The sequence below is a fragment of the Staurois parvus genome, unplaced genomic scaffold (assembly GCF_062004578.1).
Source record: "Staurois parvus isolate SC_StPar_1 unplaced genomic scaffold, SC_StPar_1.0 ptg000530l, whole genome shotgun sequence".
NCBI lineage: Eukaryota > Metazoa > Chordata > Amphibia > Anura > Ranidae > Staurois > Staurois parvus.
Window position 1 is genome coordinate 2,392,593 of NW_028318326.1, and position 14,666 is coordinate 2,407,258.

The 14,666-nt window shown below is 40.6% G+C and overlaps 1 protein-coding gene across 2 annotated transcripts in view; it reads right to left on the reverse strand.

The window, feature by feature from the left end:
- Nucleotides 1-848: 848 nt before the first annotated feature.
- Nucleotides 849-14,666, reverse strand: part of RBM45 (RNA binding motif protein 45) — a 50,894-nt gene continuing 37,076 nt past the window's right edge. For both annotated transcript variants that reach the window (XM_089690439.1, XM_089690438.1), the window contains exons 8-10: nucleotides 11,623-11,789; nucleotides 9,110-9,317; nucleotides 849-1,095 (exon numbers count right to left, since the gene is read on the reverse strand). In XM_089690439.1, the coding sequence (XP_089546565.1) occupies nucleotides 9,125-9,317; nucleotides 11,623-11,789 (360 nt within the window). In that variant the 3' untranslated portion in view covers nucleotides 849-1,095; nucleotides 9,110-9,124. The remainder of the gene's footprint in view (nucleotides 1,096-9,109; nucleotides 9,318-11,622; nucleotides 11,790-14,666) is intronic.

Genomic DNA, 14,666 nt, shown 5'->3' on the forward strand with positions numbered 1-14,666 from the left:
AGTCAAGGTCCAGCTGCCGAGAGGTTGCATATTTGCGTACTCTCAGCACCAAGGAGTTAAGCTAGAATTTAATACAGAAGAGTGACTTATCAGAATTTTCAGAGACATAACTCCCCTACTATCTTTTTTTGGAGTCCATTAATGGACACAAGACTAACTTTTGGATTATACTTCCACCAATAAGAGCTTTGGACACTGGTAGGATGGCTGGCCTGCAGTTTGTTTGCCAAATTGCTCAAATCTGTATTAAAGCAGCACTGTAAGCATGATCATAACCATTGAGGGGTTTGGACCTGTGTCCCTACCAATGCTCAAAACAGGAAAAGCACTGAGGCAATGCAAGTGGCTCTGGAACTGAACTTACCAGAATGGAGTCTAGAAGTGCCCTATGTACAATCTAGTAGTCAAAGTTAATCTCCAGGCTATCCCTGCCTAGAAAAGGTACTCCAAAAGCCAGGGTGGCTGCAACTAAAGAGAAAAAGCTCCAGAAGTGTGTATGTATATAGAGAAGAGTCATGATAAAAAGGAAAAAATTGGTTTGTCTAACATCAGAGCTGAAGAAAAGAGGTCTATCTTCGGAGTATACTAGCACAAAAATGGGAAAAATGCAAATAGTAGGAGGGGTTTTCTTGACCTGGCTAATTGTTTGACAGTATGAAATGCTCCTGAAAGCAACAGCAGACCAAGGATAGACTTCTTCTGTTACTCAATGGAGAAGAAATTCATTTTCCTGGTACCAACATGGCAGCACATGTACAATAGTAATGCTGCCATGGACTGGCACCTGGAAAGGAAAATTAATGAAAAGTAATGCAGCCACTACGCAAAAAAAAACACACAAACCAATATTGATGTATGAATTTTACTTTATTCTCACAATTCATAAAGAAACATTCACAAAGAAAAAAAAAAGCAAAGATTCTATGAATATGCACTGTAACTCGTTATTTTAGGACTTAATGTTTAGCACATGAATATTCTCGCTTCCCATGAAAAGTCTTTACGAGCAAACGGTTACTAAACCAGTACGTAAAAGCAGTCTCCTGTCACGTTTCAGTCAGTCAGCTGGGGTCATGTCATAACTTAGTCTGTGGTCTGTAGAAAGAGCACAACACAGTTATGAAAATAGATATCTAAAAACGTGTCACACAAATTTTTATCCAAATACTGCATCATCTTCTACTAAACATACTAATACAAAGGATCCTGATGTCAGTTTAAAGGCTAGTTTCACCTGCTATTTGTCCGTTATGTATCACTGGATATTTACTGTTGCTTACAGAGAGAAATGCTTTCAGTGAAAAGTATTTAAAAGCTTTATTGGATTACTCAAGCCCTATACACAAAATCATTTGATGCCAACTAGCATCTGGTGTTCAGTTTTCATAGGTATCACTGGACCAAATTCTGGTCACCAGGTCATGTAGGATGAACGTGAGACTTGAGGGCAGCTATCATATGCTTAGGACTAGCATGTAGTGGACAAAACCGATTACACTATACATAAAATGTACAACTGGCACTCAAACACTGCATGAGAAAGGAGAATTGGTACACAAGTACAAAGTCTGAATGCTTCTAAAGCTAAGGAAGGCCATGTGGCCATTTAAACCTTGCCCCATTCAACATGACATTGCATAAAAGGAAATAAAAGACTGAAATACAAGCAATGGTATAGTATATCTAAAGACCGATACTTCTTTTCCCAATTTGGATAGAGTAGGGAGGGGTTACATCCCCCATTAGGTTCTTTTGCCATTTATGTCATGCTGGGGAGACTTCCCTTTACCTCCTCAGGAAATCTCCTCTTAGACAGCTATCTCCATAACAATGATTTTCCCTTTGATCCTGCTCTGGCGACAACTTAGAATTTAGTATTTTCCCTGACTAGTCCCAGCAACAGTCGTCAACAGGACAAAGAGCAAAAATAAAATAAATACTAAAAAAAAAAAAAAGATTAAACCTACAGGAATTCTAAACCCTCACCGCTCCATCCAAATTTAATGGTGTTAGATACATGTTAAATACAGCAATGTAGGTACCTTCACTGTGCAAGTGTCATACATTCTAAAAGTATACCTGCAAAACACCAAATAATGATCTGGAAGCATACTTGAAAAACATATGTTCAGAACAGGAGACTGTCTAAAAGGTCATGTCATCGATTCTACCAACCATTTCATTACAGAGCTGGAATACGAGGTTTAGGTGGAATCACCTGTCAGCTTATAGTTTCCTAAGACTTCAGAGGCAAAATTTCTATACAGTAACTTGTGTCCTCTCCCAAAACTCTAAAATAGAAGTCCTACTCTTACAGCTTGTACTTCCCAACTAACCTATCTATATTCTATGTGAAGAATGTTGATGTCACCACCAGTTAAATTTATATTGCATATAAAACACAGAGTGGAACATGGAATTATGGTGATATTTACCCACCTGAAACCCTAAGAGATTCAGCAAGTGATTCTGCTTGCCAGCAACCAAATAATTAAATCCGTTTTGTGTAAAGCTGATCTTTAAGCAGCAGCACTTAGTTTGTCTTGACATGTACCTTAAGAGATGGTTTTTAAAAGACAGCTATATCCCTAACAATGCCACTATGTAGTATATTACATTGATATATAAGCAGAGCTAACCTTTAAACACCTTTGCAGTGTATCTGGCAGAACCATGTTGAATTACTGCAAAACATGTATATGACTTTTAAACCTCTGGCTAAGAGGCTTTGTAATACTAAAGTAATTGTAAACCTCATACATGAAATATGAGCAAAACCTATCCTGGGTACAATGCAGGGCTCCTGCAGACTGTCAGTGTAAGCTGTTTCTACCACATACAGGCAGGCAGTCACACAATGACAGGAAGAATCAATTGACTACTATAGTGCTCATCAGCGCCTTCGCAGTCAACTGAAAGCTACAAGCCATCAGCTGCAAAGGCTGTTGGTACTTGTAGTTCATTCACAGAACTCTGTGGTGGGGGAGGAAATTACAGAGCAGCTGCAGGAGCAGGACCATGCTACATGTTCCACCCTAAAAATTTAACAAGTAATGTTCCCAAGGGTGAACGTAGCCTTTAAAATGAGTTTCCACTTATCCAAGTCAACTAAGCAAAAATACTTAATAAAGTCTTTTTTCTTTTAATTTCTTTGCACGTGATTGGGTTTTTGTTTTTTTAAAGAATACAATTATAAATAACTCACTCAAGCTCAAGGAATGTAATACTGGTGACTGATTAAACTTGATTTATCTACTAGATGTTTTTACTGGATTTAAATATGGAAAGAGACTGCAGTGCTGTCCTTCCTATCAGATGGGAAAGTCCATGTCAGTCAGTTTAAGGGACTGTCCAATTAGGCTTTTTTGGCAGCTTCATAGGCCTGTACCACTTACAGCCAATAGGGAGCTGGGAGTAACTGGAGTATAAATGGAGTTTCTAGCTGTTCAGTAGGTTGCATAGGGGACCCGTTCTCACACTAATCACATGGTTTAAACATGGTTTCTGCTCTAACTAAAAAGTGAACCTGTTGCTTGCCAAGTATTGTTATTCATTGTTACAAATGATGGACAGACTCAGTGACCAAATAGGGAGGCTTAACAGCAGACAGAAAACAGCTAGTTTTCCAAAGGAACAGTTGATATTTGCGTATAGCTTCAGCTGTCCCTGGATCTACTCTTGACAGTTTCAATTTAAGGTAATCTCTGCTTATGCGTCTTTTTCCCTTTGTATGCTTAAATTGAATAACTTAGGTTTATGGAGGTTTAAACACCAATCCCAGGCAACATTTATTAATCTGATGGATTTCAGCAGGACTGCTAGATGCTGCCAAGAGTTTGGCTGTTCCGCATGAATGAATGGGGCTGCAATGTGTATGCACAGTATGAAGAGGAACGGGTCAGATGTTGGTAGTTGGAAAGGCTCTGCTGCACTGGACATCAGCAAACATTGCCCAGTTGAGGTGGAAGGTGTGTTACCAATTGGGATGAACTCAACATGGTGGTGGTGTTACAAAATGGTTTTGCTAAATTCAACCCAAAAATATCTCTTCTTAGGTCCATTCACATTCTGACTCCTAAGAGGGTAATATATTTCAATTTGATAAAAAGAGACAGCAATCAGAACACTCTACTTTAAAACAGAAAAGCTGTATGATCAAATGCTTCCCTAAACATTGTTGTATCGTGTCCAGAAGAGAATGACAGTAGTGTAGAATAATTCTGCTAGTCTGGAAGCTAGAGAATTAAATGCTGAATAAATGCCAGGAGAGCACAGCTGCCAAGATCTCTTCTAATGCGAAGCATACCTAGCGTCATGTCTTAGCTCCTATATTTACCAGAACACTGAAATGGAGACACTCACCCCTCACCACACTTCAATATTCAGAGTATCACAATAACATTGAGAGGACTATCACCACTGCTTTGAAATTGCTTTGAAAGGGAATGAAGTTGGCACTTTAAAAAATCTTATACCATCTAAGAAGCTGTTTGGCATGCCATGAATGATTAATTACGATTACAAAATACATAATTAAACTAAGCACAGGGGGAAGGTCAGAGTAGGATCAAATAGCTCAGTTTCACTTAACACTTCAATCACTTTTACAGAATGAAACTAGAATACACAGCTTACCCATTATGGGGCGGAAAAAAAAAAAAATTGTAATTGTTTTAGTTTCACTGCCCAAAAATCCAGCCACGAGAGGGAGTCAAGAATCAACAAAATAAATTGCGTAAATATTCACCTCAATTATCCAATCATGTAAAAAGCCAATTTCTGTTTATTTAATATGTACATGAATGGGTGTCCCTAGTGAAAAGGCATTTGGTTTTTACATGGTTGAATAATTAAAGTGAATATTTACACTATTATGCGATTCCAAACTTTATTAATAATTTAGCCCTAATGGTTCTCACCCACCTTGGGTGTTAGAGTCTGATACATTTACTAGGATGTTAGGTTTAGAGGGGGTGACCTCTGATCCTGACCAAACTAAAAATGTCAGGCTCGATCAAAGAGAATATCCAAATATAAGAAAAAAATAAATCCTTTTGAAAGTAAGACAGAAAATATGAATGTGTATTTCCACTTCTGCAGCCAAATTGGGATAAACGCTAATGCTACATGTTCTCATTCACAAAAGGAGAACTTTAAAAAACACAATTACTGTTAAGCTTTTTACTTGTCCTTCTATTTCACGCCTAAACTGAATTTTCCAGGGGAATGCAATGGGGTCTTGGGAGTTAATGTGTGCCATAATTAACCCTGTATGTACTGTGCTAGCAGACCTTCATTATCAGTCGTAAACTAGATTTGAATACTGAATGTCCCAACAAAGTGCTAAATAATTAGAAACCAGCTCCCCGCATTGTATGTTGATGAGGAATAGCTGTGGTGTGTCCCCAGTCTGTGTAGGGACAGAGACAGTGTCCAGCATTAAAGTTTGAGATGGCTATACTAAAAAATGTTAGCACAGAGATCTCTCCCACTGTGCCTTTATTTTCTGACAGGGGGACTCTTCTGCACCCCACCCCCTCCCAGAACATACTAATCAGTGCATGCACCCATTTGCTGCAAGCACTGCTCAAAAGCAGGTTTTCCAGCATATCCCTTCAACAAAAGCTGGTCCTTAGACCGGCTTCTGTCAGACAAACACTTATTGCAAGAGAGTTCTCTTGTCCATTCAGTAACTTAAAAAGACTTTTGTATTTTTAAGATAGGTTTAGAACACATTTCATTTGGCTGAGAAGGAATACACATCTATGACTAGTGACGAAGGTTACAATTGGCTATACGCCTAGAAATAATGAATGTTATCAATTTCTCCATAAGAGTGTAGCTGAAGCAAAGAAGACTAAAGGAAAAACCATATGTGTATAAAAATTCGAAAATAGAGTCTCCACAAGCATTTGTGAGGAATTGGGCCTCACTCAGAGTTATGCTTTAATCTGCTATGAGGCCTTCATTTACAAACTTCTAGGTATTCTGTGTAAATGGGTACACACATAGTTGGGTTTTCTCAAATGTGACTGCAAATGTGAAAATGCACAATAAAGGTTTCCAAAAAAATTCCATTCACAAAGGGTTCTCCTAAAATTATAACTGTGCAGGCTTATTTATGCAAAGGGGTATATTTGGTCCTTTATGTAGCTTTATGCATGCAGAAGCTGGGATACACTATATTGAGGTCAAACAGCAGACAAGCAGAAATCAGACTTCAGACCCTCTAGCTAGAAAGAGAAGGTGCGGCTTAATAAAACCAAAGGGGGATTAAAAAAAACAAAAAAAAAAAAAAACACAAAGCACACCACACACAGAAGGTGGGATGGTAAACCTTTCATAAAAGGTATACAGTTATATTTTATTATTCAATCTGAAAGCCCAACCATGACCAGTTCTCTTTCTCAAACAATCCTTTCTACTACATTCAAAATTTAAAGGCCTAAATTAATAGAGTTTGAAAGCTGCAAAAACACTATTAGAAAAGCATCTGTGAGGAAATTAAGTATGAAGAAGGGCTCTCCAACCAGAGATTCATTAAAACTGTCCTTAAAATGAGTAAACAAAGTGTCCAATGCAAAAGATAGTAAATGCCTATCTCACTGCCTGCGCTACTTTTCATCACAGTAATCAATGAGAACTGTGGCTCAATAAAACTTTAGATTGTGACACTTTTGGGAGTGATGAATTTCTGGTAACCCCTGCAATCGGTATGCCCTGTAGTGACATCAGCCTGGAGGGAAAACCACAGAACTGCGGGACTAAGGAATTCACACTCCAAAAGTGTCACTCTTCACACCATAACTCCAACAAATAACCTTTAGCCTTCTTGTGGATCTTCATTGCTGTAGTATCTGGTCATGATACTGTAATCTGTAAAAATTCATACATGAACATGAACACTGTCTGTCCTGGAAATGTATGAAACCCCTGTGTGTATGCCACTTTTGGGCACGGAGTATTGCATGGTTTGCCTTAGTAATGGGCCTGAATTTACAATGGAGAATAAATATGGTAGAACCATGTAGGTTAACATGCTATACTACACTGCACACAAGTTTTTAAAATTGTAAAAATGCCTACAGACAGGGGGAGAGGATACATTATATTGCCAAAAGTATTGAGACGCCCCCCCAAATCATTGGATTCAGGTGTTCCAATCACCTCCACAGCCACAGGTGTATTAAATTAATTACCTAGGCATACAGACTGCTTCTGCAAACATTTGTGAAAGAATGGGTCACTCTCAAGAGCTCAGTGAATTCAAGCGTGGTACCGTGATAGGTTTGCCACCTGTGCAATAAGTCCATCCATGAAATTTCTTTGCTACTAAATATTCAACTGTTAGTGGTATTATAACAAAGTGGAAGCAACTGGGAACAGCAGCAACGCAGCCACAAAGTGGTAGGCCATAAAAAATGACAGAGCGAGGTCAGTGCATCCCGAAGCTCATAGTGCGCAGAAGTCACCAACTGTCTGTAGAGTCAATAGCTAAAGATCTCCAAACGTCATGTGGCCTTCAGATTAGCACAACAGTGCATAGAGAGCTTCATGGAATGGGTTTCCTAGGCCGAGCAGCTGCATCCAAGCCTTACATCGCCAAGTGCAATGCAAATCGTTGGATGCAGTGGTGTAAAGCACACTGCCACTGGACTCTAGAGCAGCGGAAATGTGTTTTCTGGAGTGATGAATCACACTTTTGTCTGGCAAATCTGATGGATGTGTCTGGGTTTGGCAGTTGCCAGAACACTACACACCTGGCTGCATTGTGTGTAAAGTTTGGTGGAGGGGGGATTATGGTGTAGGGTTTTTTTTCAGGGGTTGGGCTTGGCCCCTTAGTTCCAGTGAAGGACATTTTGGACAATTTCATGTTCCCAACTTTTTGGGAACAGTTCCCAAACCGTTGGCCCCTTCCTGATCCAACATGACTGTGTACCAGTGCACAAAGCAAGATCCATAAAATTATGGATGAGAGAGTTTAGGGTGGAGAAACTTGACTGGCCTGCACAGAGTCCTGACCTCAACCCGACAGAACACCTTTGGGATGAATTAGAGCAGAGACTGTGAGCCAGGCCTTCTCACCCGACATAAGTGTCTGACCTCACAAATGCACTTCTGGAAGAATGGTCAAATATTCCCATAGACACACTCCTAAACCTTGTGAACAGCCTTCCCAGAAGAGTTGAAGCTGTTATAGTTGCAAAGGGTGGGCCAAGTCAATATTGAACCCTACAGGCTAAGACTAGGATGCCATTAAATGTGTGTGCATTTAAAGGCAGGCGTCCCAATACTTTTGGCAATATAGTGTATGTCATCTTATGTTTGCAGGTTATGTCTTCACATGCCTGTTGACATGTGCAAGGCTATAAATTACAAATAGTTAACATGTAGTAGCAAATGATCACACAATTTTAGAACACTGTGCTACCATTAGCAATTAATCACAATTACATGCTATACTTCATTGTTCCCTATGTGCTAGCGAATAACTGCATAGCAATCAGGGGCGATGAAAAATAAAGTCGCCCCTGTCCAGTCTTCCTGCAAAACAGTGAACCTATGCTACACTTTATCCTTTTAAAAGTAAACGTTCTGAAGAACACAATGCTTCAAATTACATTTACTAGCCAAGAAAGCTTCTTTCCGATTTAGATTCTAAAACTAAAATCAGAAGGATACCACCTTTCTATCAGAAATCTTGCATTACCTGCTCTTAGAAAGCACAATTTTACACTTTTAAAAGTGAATTTGAACAACTTCAGTTTATGTTTGGTGTGAGCCTCCCCTATGACAGCAATCCTTGTGGTGCAATCAAAAAAAAAAAAAAAGCCTCATTACCGTCACGTGACTGGTAGCCTTCCTTTACCTGTATAGCTGAGGAATCAAATTGCAAAACAGCAAAAAGTTCTATAAATCTACCCAGAAAATGGATATCAAAAGGAGAACCTGTACAGCTTTTAAAAAAAGAAATTTTCCAGAAGAAATATAAAAATTGTATTTGAGTGAAGAAACTTTAGAAGGCGGCTTTTATCAGACTGAATACTGCTAGGAAGCTCTAGTTGGGAAGACTGCTGCATCCGAACAGGTAACCTAATGAAACACTTACCTGAGACAAGTAAATTTAGTATGTTCTTTGTCTCTTATTGGATTCATCTCTTGGAGACTCAGCTTGCATTACTTTCAGCTTTACACCATTCACCATCTTTCCATGTAATATGGCAATTGCATCATTTGCGCTGGATACTTCGGCATATTTGACATAACCAATGTTCTTCCCGGGCACAATGTAAACTTCAATGAGATTGCCGAATCGACTGTAACGATGTACAAGAGAATATTAACCATATAATAAAGCCAATTTTTCAAAGCTTTTAAGCAATAAAAGCTGACAGCAGTTGTGGAAGCAGCAACTGAAGAAAACTCACTTTTTGGTGACTAAAATCTAAGTCTGAAACCTTATTACAGGTGCTCCTCCTAAATCAGTAAAGCTATGATTGTTTACCTGAGAAAGGAGGCAGATCAGACAAAACCGGATGTCTTTACTGCAGGCCACAACAGTTAAAAGAGACCCTGTCACCACCTGTTATGGTGAAAACTAAACACAGGCAGGGAATTTGTATTAGTAGTACTAACAGAAACCCTACCTGCTGCAGTGCATTGTGGAGGAAGGTGAAGAGAGCCGTGCATGAAAATACTTAGAAACTGCAGCAGGTTGGAGAACTATGATCACTTTACTGGTGTATGCCATAAAACATAGCAAACGCATTTTGGGAAGCCTTCTTCAGGGCTTTAGTAGTATTGGATCTGTTGCTTGTGGGCACTGCAGTCTGTGTCCTAACAAGGCAATAGTGGGGGTATTTACTAAAGCTGGAGAGTGCAAAATCTGGCACATAAACAATCAGCTTCCAGGTTTTACTGCCAAAGCTCAATAAAAGCTGACGCTAAAAGCCGATTGGCTACCATGCACACCTGCACCAGTTTTAGTAAATCCAGTGTTTCGGAATGTCTGTTGTGCCTGCAGGCACATGGTCTTTACCTACCTTGACATGCTCAAAGGGATCCACTTGGAGATTGATCAAAAGAGTCAAGAAGTCATAGACAATACCCATGATTGCCAGATAGAAAGCCTTCTGGGCCATCCAGAGCATCCATTCCCTCTACATCATTACTGTACTAAAGGCTAGTTGTCATTGTATACATACCACTGAAAATACTGAGGTCATAAGGGGGACAGCGTGGGTGGCCTGGAAGGCTGACCCTCCCACTCATGTCAAATCTGCAGCAGAACTGATTTAACCACTTTCCCTCCTGAGGATTTACCCCCCCATTCATGACCAGGCCATTTTTGAAATTACAGCGCTGCGTTAATTTAACTGACAATTGCGCAGTCATGCAACGCTGTACCCAAATGAAATTTACATCTTATTCCCCCACGAATTGAGCTTTCTTTCGGAGGTATTTGATCGCCTGTGCGGTGTTTATTTTTTGCGCTATAAGCAAAAAAAAAAAATCTAATTTCGTCAAATTTAGGCCAAAATGTATTCTGCTACATGTCTTTGCTAAAAAAAAAAAAATCCCAATATGTGTAAATTAATTAACTTAAAGTTATAGCGTTTACAAATGGCGGTATAGATAACGGGATTCATTTTTTTTCTCTACTAGTAATGGCGCCGATCAGTGACTTTTAGCGGGACTGCAGCGGACATCCTGACACTGGGGGTAACTTAACTTTGTGTCAATGACACACCAGTGACACCAATACAGTGATCAGTGCTATAAAGAATAAAAAAAAAAAAAAAAAAAAAAAAAAAAAAAAAAAAAAAAGCACTGACACTTGAACTAATGGCACTGGGCAAGAAGGGGTTAATGTGAGGGGCGATCAAAGGGTTAACGGTGTGCTGGGAGTGTTTTACTAGGGGGCAGGGTGTGTTCTTCACTGTAAGCACATTGACAAAATGCATACAGAAGCAAAAAGCAGTGAGGCAAGTGTTTGGCCAATATGTAGTCAGCTTAAGGGGGTTTCGTGGCAGTGTGTGGAACAGCTAGTGGTGAAAAATGTCACCCTCTTAATGCTGTAAAGGAGAGCAAAGATGGGTGGATTATAGGCATATGCTGATTGTTTGTCAAAACATTTAGCGAGTGTATTATCTCCAATTGTATGGTATTTGTGTGGTTTGCATTGATATACATAGGCAGCACAGTGGCTAAGTGATTAGCACTTCCATCTGGCAGTACTATGTTCGTTGGTTCGAATCTCAGACACGGCACCACCTGCCTGAAGTTTGCATGTTCTCCCTGTGTCTGCGTGTTTCCTCTGAGTACTCCAGCTTCCTCCCACACTCCAAAGACATGCTTGTAGGTTAGTTGGCTCCTGTTTAAATTGGCCCTAGTATGTGTATGTATGAATGTACATTAGGGACCTTAGATTGTAAGCCCCTTGAGGGTTAGGGACTGATGTGAATGTACACTATATATATGTAAAACGCTGCATAAATTGACAGAGATATACAAGTACCTAAAATAAATAAATCTACTATTGGCAAACTAAAATAGGATTCTAGCATTAGAGAGGCAGGTAGAAAGACCTTCAGGATATGCTTGACAGTTAAAAATCCTCACCAGAAAACATCTTCTGCAACGTCTTGTGGCAGTGGGTGAGGATTGAAGACGACAAACAGTCTTTCCTTGGAGTGTGCATCACTGGGAGCTTTCTTTTTGTATGCTGGAAGGGTAGCGTCTGTCTGAATCTGAGAGGCAGCGGGGGAGGCAAATGTTCGATCATAAGCCTGCAGACAAAAGAGATTCACTTTGAAAACCCAGAAGGATACTTCTAAACTATGCAGGCAGTTTAAAAAAAAAAAAAAAAAAAACACAACAAATACATTTCAAAGACTTTAGCCCTTTACTTCATTTGAAGGCACTTTGTAGTTTACAATGTTTTCAAAGTTAAAGTGTAATAATTTGTTTTGTTTTTTTTAAACAAATTTTCACACTTAAAAGCCCAATGCCTCACTGCTCCCCATCCTGCTAATGGTATTAACCAAAGGCCTAAATCTATCCATGTCAATTATCGACAAATACGCTTTCTATGGTGGTTTTCAATGGCACTGTCACTTTGACCCAAATGAAGCCACTGAAAATTCCAATACTTCTAGGTATTGGAAAACATCTGACATTTCCCCTGCATTTCCACAAAGCTGTGCTTGAGTGTTCAAATGTCAGGCATAACAGATGTCACATGGGTGGCACTGCCTAGCAGTGTGAGAACTGACCAGCAGGGTATGTCAGTATTGCAATATTCAATGACTGAAACCTGTTAATAAAAAGCAAATGTTTTAAAAGAAAATGTAGGGATTTAAAAATACACATAGCATTGATTCGATGCTGCATCTGTCACCCGCCGGTTTTGCACTAAAAAGTGAGCGATCAAACACCACTGATCGCTTTGTTCTCAGCCTTCAGTGAGCAAAGCGAGTGAACTGACAGTCACCTACTCCAATGCTCGTTGAAACACAGGGATGTGGAGGGGGCAGGAGGGGTTGGCTCAGGCTCTCAGTGCCTCGCTGAGAGGCTGAGCCAGATGCTGGTCAGGCATCTGGAAGGATCCCAGCATCCTCAAACTGCCTCCCTACAGGATTGGCCATCTAATTTGAAGTCTATGAATGAAAAAACTGAAAGTCTCATTTGTCACTGCAGCAGAGATACTCGTATGTCTCAAAGAACAAGTGCAGTGAAGTCAAATGTATTTGTACTCAGATACTTCCTCCAGTTCTGTAACTACAAGCCCATATCTCAGTGATGGAAGAGTCTGCAGGAGCCATTTAATTATGCATAACTGAAAAATAAATAAAAAAAAAAAAATAGGTGGTATATTAGCTTTGTCTCTCAGGATCACAGTACAATGTATCAGTTTCATTTTAAAGTGGTAGAAAATTCAGAAGGAGGGGGAAGAAAAAAAAAAAAAAAAAAGGGGTCCCCCTGCAAGGTAATGGCACACTGCTTGTATGCATCGCCCTCCAGGCCTTCAGACAGGACAATCAAGTGAAGGTCTGAAAATTCAGCCACAACCACCTGATCATCTGAGCCACCTTCTGGCTCTAAATGGTACTGACACAAAAATTCAACAAGGCAGGCACACAGCCTGACAGTTACTGAATAGTAGTAGTGATTTCAGCCATTAAATAGGTGAAACAGTACTCAATTCCTAGCAAATAAGAGGTAAAGCGATTCTAAAGGCTGACAAAAAAAACAACAAACCCCACCCCCCCCCCAAAAAAACACAAACATGTTATACTTACCTGCTCTGTACAATGGTTTTGCACATAGCAGTCCTGATCCTCCTCCTCTTTTTGCTCCTGTGCTGGCAGTCCTGGGTCTTCCCTCCTGTCGAGGGCCTCCAATACCAAGCCTCTTGCTATGGGGGCACTCAAGCAGGCTTACTCCTGAGTTGCGTGCCTGTGAATGGACATGTCCATTCAGAGACTGCGACTTGGCCACACCCCTACCCTCACCCCACTGGCTCACTGGCTGTGATTGACAGAAGAGCCAATGGTTCCCACTGCTGTGTGTGCCAATGAGCAGAGAGACCTGGCTCGCATGCACATCACTGGATCTAAATGGGGCTCAGGTAAGTATAAGGGGAGGGGGCTGAAGTGGGAGCTGCACCCAGAAGATTTTTACCTGCAAGCATAGAATGCACGAAGGTAAAATACCTTCCGCCTGGAGAACCAGTTTAAAAAAGCTAGAATATGGAAGTAATGTTTAGTCAGGACTTGTAATAAATGCCACAGATTAAGACTGGAGGGTGCATTCACACTACTATTGTGGTTAAAACATGTGCATTAGGGCCCATTCACACCACTCATACCGGGTTTAAGCTGCAGAGAGGGGGGTGTGATGTGCGTTTAAGCGCATCACACATTTCCCTTTTTTTTTGCTAACTCTGACATGAAGAAAGTGACAAGTCGAAAGTATACCTTATTGAGCCGCTCCAAGCTGTGGATGAAACAAAAAGGATCACCCCACTCGCAAGTGAGAAGAGGGGAGCAGGAGTCAAAGCGATTCCAATGTCAGACAATACAAGTGAAGGGATGGATGCTGCTCAACCGACCCCAGGAGTCCAATGTTGAGGAATGGCCTCAGCCACGCCATCTATCACATTTTGCCACACCCACCAGGGTTTGGCCACACTCTGACCAAACCTCCGGTGGGTGGAACGACATGTGTCAGAGGGCATGGCTAGAACGGCGGTTGAGGCCGTTCCTCAACTTTGGACTCCCGGGGTCAGTTTAGCAGCGTCAATCCCATCAATATATTCAAGTTATCACACAGCAGCATGGTGTATTGCTGTGGGGTGACATGTGGCGCAGCACGTCTGTTCATTGCATTTCACTGCACCTTCAGACTGCACTGCAGTGTGAACGGGGCACATATAAAAAAAAAAGCCTGCCTGGAGCCTGCTACTGTTCTGACCCATCCTGTTTTCATGGTCCTATGTACACCGTAAGGGGACCGGCATGTAAAAAAAAAAAAGCTTTGAAATGAAAGCAGAGGAAAAGGTTACAGTTAACCTACTTTCAAATATTGCCTTCCTATTACTTTTCTTTTTTTAATTAACTGTTTCCCAACCGCCCTATAGCAGATCTATTGCTACAGGGCGGCAC